Here is a 7,381-nt window from a genome sequence, read left to right on the forward strand (position 1 = left end):
AAAAGTGTTTGTAGCTAATCATAAAAAAAAAAAAAAAAAAAAAAAAAGTTTGTAGCTAATCAGTTAGCTTAGCATTTTCTTAAAAACCACGGGTATTACATTTTAAAGTCAACATAACAGTGATTTGCATCAAGAACATTTCAACATCATCGTTAAAAGACAGGTGGAATAAATCAAAAGATTATTCCTCAGACTTATTATAGGTAGTTTTTAACTAACAACTATTTTGTTCTCACCTTCATAATTGATGCACCCGTTTGCATCTTCGTGTCCAGCCAAGAGTGTCTCCACTTCCTCTTCTGACATTTTCTCACCTGAAATAAAAAGAAATAAAAAAATCTGTACTTTTTAATCTGAAAACAAAATCAGACAAGGTAAAAAATAAATACATACTCAGGTCATCCATTTGTTAAATGCGTGTAATGAGAGATAAAAACCTGACTTGCCTAACGTGGTGAGCACATGGCGTAGTTCTGCTCCCATTACTGTGCCGTTGCCCTCCTTGTCAAAGACACGGAGTCCTTCCACAAAATCCTCCATGGACCCCTGATCTTTGTTTTTGGCGATGGCCTGGAACATGGGCAGGAACTGCTCAAAGTCGAGCATCTTGGTGTTCATTTCTGCAAAATACGGAAATACAGATAAAGGAGACAAGTCGGGCTCTGGGTCAGTAGCCGGGTTGGAATTGTATCACTGAGAAGTGAGGAATACTTGGCTCTCAATTGTACAATTAAAGATAAAGAGAAAAAAACAGAAGAAATAAAATGTTGAGAAATGGCCAAATTTTTGTATTTTCAAATACATGTCAGGCTTAACTTCCTTGGGGAGGATTTACATAATGTTCTTCCTTGTACAAGTAAAGATATGACAAGCTGCTGGCAGATTAGCTAGTTTTATCTCCTTGGTCAGTTTATTTAATGCTGTTAGTTGATCTTTACAAATCTTTTATGTTTGTGATCCGACAAGTAAACAAATTCTCCCTTCAAATGTTTAACGTTCATTTATCTGCAGTATCTTTACCAAACAAAGGGATTTAAAGCCTAATGATTTTCCCTCAGTTAAAACATGAACGGTCAGAGGATGAATGGGCATAATGTTCAAAGTGATCTCAAAGTGTAAATGAGCTTTTATTCTGAAAAACTTACTTCAAGTCAAACAAAAATATGCAACCATTTTCATGAAAAAAAAGTGCCTTATTCTTTGTATAACATATTGGTGCATTAATTACAGACACATGCTAATAATAACCTCTGATGCCCCCCAAAATATTTGCAATAGACTATAAGCAATTATCGAGTGCGACCATTATTAACTGAACTGGAAGCGACGTAAAGACTGAAGCAGAGAGAGCGTAAACAGACCTTCCCAGGGTTTAACCCACTGTATTATAATGCCCTGCTAAGCGTTGTTTATTTATTTTAAATAAATGACCAAAAAAAAAAATACAAAAAACAATTATTAAATATACAGTTTTGAATAATCTATATAACCGAACCCAGTCGCATGTGCAAACTGTTGCTCTTCTTCGAACTGCTGCGCACAGACACTCCCGTGTCTTCTCTGCAGACAGAAATGCACACCTGACCCAAATATTGAGCTGCTGCTGGAGGTTTTTTAAGTCTGCTAACATGTGGAGAAAACTTGCAACCCTCTTTATACACAACACAAACCCTCAAGTGTTGTTCCCACGCAGTCATACAAGAAAAACAAAATGCTGAACAGTGCTACATGCTAAGCTAGCATTAGCACCCCGTTTGAGCAGCGCAGTGCTGCATCATGGGACGCAATGTTTCCCTTTGAACCCCCCCACAGCGAGCACAGGCCCAGATGTGTGTGTTGTGCAGGTCAGGGTGTAACAGAGCAAAGTTAGATGTGCGATCATTCCCCGATACCACAGCTGCAGGATGGCCTCACATGTGGCATGAAAGAAAACCAAATAAATAAAAACAATCTGAAGCGCCTGACCCGAGTCTGACTCGCAGACGACCGCCCTACGCGTCATCAAGGCCCGGCCTGGCTCAGGTATAACACCTATATTCTATTACGGGGCCTGGTGCAGTAGGTACGTCCCGATTACGAAGAGTCTCACGGGATTAGGATGACAGCGCGTTATTTGGATGCAAAGATGGCAGCACCCATGAAAAGCACGGATGATAATTTATTTTTTATTTTTACTCTATATATGCTCACGTTGCTACAAAATTACTAGTGATAATACTTCAAGTTCCCCATTATATAATGAATGAAAAAAAAAAAAAAAGAACATTTCCAGGTTATTTTTTACTTAAAGAGCAACTCAAGAACAGCTGCCTATAAAGCCGATGGTGTCATCTTGCTACATGTGGCAATCATCCCCACTGGGCGTTAAAAGAATGACATTAAGAGGTCATTTTCTCTCACACATGCAAAAAGATGCAGCAAACAGTTATTTCCACAGAAAACCAAACATGTTGCACAACACAGCTTTAATGCAGACCTAACGTGCGGTTTTAAAAACTCTTCTTACTGTTCTGAGCATCATTTAACCGTCTTCATCATCACAGCTCTGTGATCCTCCAGTTAAAGAACCAACTATTGGATGAGCGACTATATCTGGCACCACTTAAGGGAAGAAAAAAAAAAAAAAAAAAGGCGGTTTATATCCATCTAAACCTCCAAGTTTGCAGATTTCCTCTCACCCTCAGACTTGGGGTTGCCCAGCACTTTCAGCACCTCAGCGTTGACAGGGTTCTGTCCCAGGGCCCGCATCACGTCCCCACACTGACTGTAGCTTATCTTCCCATCTCCTGTCCTGTCGAACAGCAGGAAGGACTCCTTAAATTCTGCAACACACACACAAGACATGTGGCCAGTTAGTGAAAGAAGAACACATTAAATCAGCAGATAGATAACGAGAAGGGATACGCAGATAGGATGTGGACTGTAAATAGCAGAATTGCAACACAAGCCGAGAAAAAGGTTCACAAACAGACTTGACAAATGTCAGATTGTGACAAATTAGAGTGCTTATATCTTAATGGGATTTCAGCTGGTGAGATTTATTATTATTATTATTTTTAAATGTGTGGAATCTGATAATAAAAGGTTACATTTAAGATTTGTCTCTGTGGCAACATCCTGTTCTCTGAGCTCAGCAACATGGCAAACACGCTTGCAGCTTCCTCAATTCACAAAAACATTTACATTAGTGACACAGCCAGTCATTACACACAAGCATACACAATTTCAACTTCATTTTTAGGAAGCTCCAGCATTTTTAACTGAATACACAACATGCTCTGTGTGTCAACGGATTAATCAATTTATCTAAAGACGTTTATCAGAAGTCGCCAGAAGGTTTTGGTTTTTCCCCAAACGTTTGACTGATGCAACAGCAAACAGAAGTATCCAAACCCCTTCACATTTTTGTCATGTTACAATTTCAAACTTCAGCCCCACGCCGTGCAGTTATGGCGTGGGAGGAACATGGAATATGGGGTTTAAGACGTTAACAGAACGTATGACCTGCGTTTACTCTCAGCTCTCTCCCCTAACCCTCGTCTATTCCTCGGGAACGTTTCGCTGCAGTTAAAGGCTTCTGAGGTGTGTCGCCACCAGCTTTGCACGTCGACAGACCAAATGGTTTGCCCATTTGTTCTGGAGAAGACATCAAGACTAGTCACACTGGACTGAGAACTTTCAAGAACAGCAATTTGATGCTCGATTGGATTCAACTCTGGACTTTGACCGGACCGTTTTCCACTGCAAGCGGTGATTTTAAATTTAGGCCAAAATGCTAGCTTTGTCTCATTTGATCAGACCACCTTCTTCCACAGGTTTGCTGTCACCACATTTCTAATAGCAAACTGCAAAAATGTCATGACCTTCTCTTTGCCAATCTTCAAAAAAGGCCTGACTTGTTGAGTGCAAGACTAATAGATGCCCCGTTGAGGGTCTGAGACGTTTAAAGCTTGATACGATGCGTTTTGTTCCTTAATGTTCTCAGACCAAACAGAACAGCTGTATTTATGCAGAGATTAAATCACATAACGGTAGACTTGATTTGCCGGTAAGGTGACTTCTGAAGGTATTTGGTTGCAAAGAATTGTATACACGGGTGTCGAAGTAAAAAGGAGCGAGAACACAGATGCACGATGCATGTTGTTGGTCTAGCAATTAAAATCTAAAAAACCCCACACAAAAAAAAAACAAAAAAAAAAAAAACACTGTAGCATGTGGCTGTAACATCTGTGGCAAAGGTCCAAGGAGTGTGAACACTTTTAGCACTGTAGGTTAAACGTAAAGAGCATGTACAACGATACTTCAGCACACACAGACAAGTAAATCAGCCATTTAAACGCTATTGTAAAAAAACAACTTGAAACTATTACTTAACTCGGAATGTCTACGTTTTACAAACCCACTGAATAGTTAATCCAAAATAAAAACATGCTTTCTAAAGCTTTCATATTAATAAGCATAAAGCATTTTATTAAAAGTAAACAGGGAGTCGTCTTTACTGAATGACAACAAAAGTACCCCCCCTGCTCCAACATCTGCAGTTTTAGTAAGGATAAAATGATAACGTGGATTGCTCAAAACCAGCAATCAGGGAGACAGAGAATCAGATTACTCAATATCCTGACAGAAGGGTGTTCCTACTGTTATGAAGAAAAAAAAAAAAAAAGAAGCGCTGGGACTATTATGGAGTTTTTTTTTTTTTTTCCTCCCTGTTCTGAGGAATGTGCCTCTTTCCTTCTGGCTTGTTAGCACAATTCCCAGCACCATATTTGGTATTAGAGGAGTGGAGCAAAGTAGGTGGAGAGTGGAAGTAGCCATGGCCTATTATGTCAGGGTGAGATTAAACAAACCCAGCGTTGGGACGGGATCCCTCCACCGCTCTTATCCCACACCAAACATGGACACACTGCAGACGAGCAACTTGGAGGATTTCAAGACAATCTCAAGAAACAAGACTAATGGCAGCAGAGCAGAGCCAATGTTTGGCTGTGCAAACAAAGGACAATAAAAAAAACAAAACCAATACAACACACGTCAAGGCTGGTAAGGATTATAACAATGCGCTTTTAATAAGGTAGAGAGAACAATGCGAAAACATGCAGATCAGACGCTCCACACTATGAACAGCGTTCTGTGCAAGGCGGGGGCTCTTCACCCACTTACCGTGAATCTGATCCAGGTTAAACTCAATCTGGAAAGGACAGGCAGTTGCAAGTCGGGGGTGGGAAAAGAAAAGTGAGGAAATAGTTCGCATACAGTGAAAGAAAACCCTAAACCCAGTCCTACTGCAGGCATGCGGGCACAGAGCAGACTGACAGTAGAGGTGCAGGGCTGAGGGTCAGGAATGAAGGAGCGCCGAAACAAGCAGAAAAATAGAAATGTCCCCCACAGACACACAAAATGCAGACAAAAATAAAATAAAAAAAACACTTACCGAGGATTTGATCTTCCGAGAAGTCAGACTGTTCGGGAAGAAATTAGGCGAGAGAGAACGGTTTTAAAGCAAACTGGCTATTTGGACATAGTTAACAGATGCACTGAAAAAACCCAGCCTCCAACTGTAAAACATTCAGGAAATGTTTCGTACACGCCGGCAGTTAAGCAATAAAAAGAGATAATCGCGTTACAGCTCATTTGAACCTAAAGCTAGCTCCCCCCAAAGTTGTACTTCCGCTTGGGACAGGCTAAGCCGTTCACGTCTTAATACTCGCGTTATCTACGGTGCGAAGCTAACCTCTTCTTCATTAAACGTTTTACATTTAGATGCTTGACTCCAGCGCAGCTAATAAGCCACGTTAAACGGAGAAAGAAAGAAAGAAAACCCACCATTGCTTTGCTGGCCGAGGTGTGTCCGGGGCAACGGAAACCCAAAGAATGTGACGGCTCGACTACAGGCGCAGAGGGAGAAAAGCCTGAGCTGCGTAACGACGCAGTGGCGACGGGGTGACGTCACAGCACAACTGCACCACTCCATATATAGAAACAAATGGTGGCAAGAGAGCGCGATGGGTTTATCCTGAATCTCAAATACAACATTAGATAATTTGAGTACCGTTATCGTATTGATTTTCATGACCTGTTTTATTATGCTAAATTGTATGTATAAATTATGAGACATTCGCGTGAAAACACTTGTTTCAGTGCTTAGACTAAAAAGAAAAATTTAAATTAAATTTTAAAAATTTATGTCTGGATAACTAGAAAAGCAGCAAGTGTAATTCCAAAATGTTTTTCTCCCATAAATGTATTGCTGACGTTCTCCTTTTTTAATTCATTTTGTAGTTACAGTAGTTTTTCGGGCTATAGTCCACAACTTTTTTTTTTTCTGAAAACTGTGCATAACCTTATGTTATCACCATGTTGTTGTTTTTTTTCCCTTCCTTTTGTACTGTTTATGCATTTCTGATCAAAATATTAAGATCGTGTAAAGATTTACAACTGCAGTAAGTTGCGGTTTCGATCATATCCGAGCCGTGAGCTGAGCTCCAAAATCACACAGACGGTATAAATAATGGTTGGAAATATCATGTAGATTCATTGCACAAGGTGATATGTTTCAAGTGTTTGTTAGAATTTTAAATACAATCAATGAAAAAATAATTTTTTAAAAAGAAATATTATCTCGTGGCTGACTTGACAGTCATACAACAGGCAGTTAAAGTTGGTAATCCTGTTCAGAAACACTTCCATCTTGACAGTAGTCAACACATGATTGATTCAGGAAAAGGAGGTTAAAAAGTAGATCTCCGTGAGAGATGTAGGACTGTAAAAATTAGCTTCGGTGTTAGTTGATCAATGTAGCTCTGCTGCCCCCACTGTATACTTTGAAAATGGCTGAGAGTTGCAAGAAGCGAAGAAGAGGAAGGCCTCAGTCAAAAGAAATAAGACCAGAGTGGATTTGGGAGATTTATTTCAAGAGAACCCCCTTCAGGAGTGGAAGAAAAGGTAAGACGGTCTGGCCCATGTTATTCAAAAAGGGACTTGCGTTTCTTACTTATACTTCCGGAAGAATCGCCGACTATACCTTTAAGGATGCCCTCTGCAAGGAGGGCCATGTTTCAAATAGTTAATAGTTGCTAAAGAAGCTGGCAGTTTAGAAAGAGCTTTATTCAAGCATATAAATGGAACAATTCCTACCTCTAGGAAAATGTGTGGTGGAAAATGATCCAATGGTCCATAACCACAGTCTTGACAGGATTGTGGACAAAAATCCATTTATTAAGAGTTTAAGGGAAATGCAGAATGCATAGACATTGGCTATGGCCAGAGTTTCAAATGACACCACACACAGATGTATGCATCACATGGGCTTACAATAGTCATATTCCTCGTGTCAAAGCTGCTCCCTAACCAGAGACATCAGAACCTTCTTACCAGGGGT

At 40.1% G+C, this 7,381-nt stretch overlaps 1 protein-coding gene across 2 annotated transcripts; it reads right to left on the reverse strand.

Moving 5' to 3' along the window:
- Window positions 1-176: 176 nt before the first annotated feature.
- zgc:153867 (myosin light polypeptide 6) lies at window positions 177-5,940 on the reverse strand. 2 transcript variants are annotated; one of them, XM_036134909.1, is made up of 6 exons: window positions 5,827-5,846; window positions 5,435-5,462; window positions 5,164-5,191; window positions 2,679-2,822; window positions 447-620; window positions 177-314 (listed from the first exon to the last, which is right to left on the reverse strand). In XM_036134909.1, the coding sequence occupies exons 4-6, from the start codon at window positions 2,746-2,748 to the stop codon at window positions 211-213; spliced, it is 348 nt and encodes a 115-aa protein (XP_035990802.1). In that variant the 5' UTR covers window positions 2,749-2,822; window positions 5,164-5,191; window positions 5,435-5,462; window positions 5,827-5,846; the 3' UTR covers window positions 177-210. The 2 variants fall into 2 exon arrangements, with proteins under 2 accessions (XP_035990802.1, XP_035990801.1); XM_036134908.1 differs by lacking the exon at window positions 5,164-5,191 and having other exon boundaries at window positions 5,827-5,940.
- Window positions 5,941-7,381: the final 1,441 nt, after the last annotated feature.

This window comes from Fundulus heteroclitus, unplaced genomic scaffold, assembly GCF_011125445.2.
Source record: "Fundulus heteroclitus isolate FHET01 unplaced genomic scaffold, MU-UCD_Fhet_4.1 scaffold_937, whole genome shotgun sequence".
In the NCBI taxonomy this organism is placed as follows: domain Eukaryota; kingdom Metazoa; phylum Chordata; class Actinopteri; order Cyprinodontiformes; family Fundulidae; genus Fundulus; species Fundulus heteroclitus.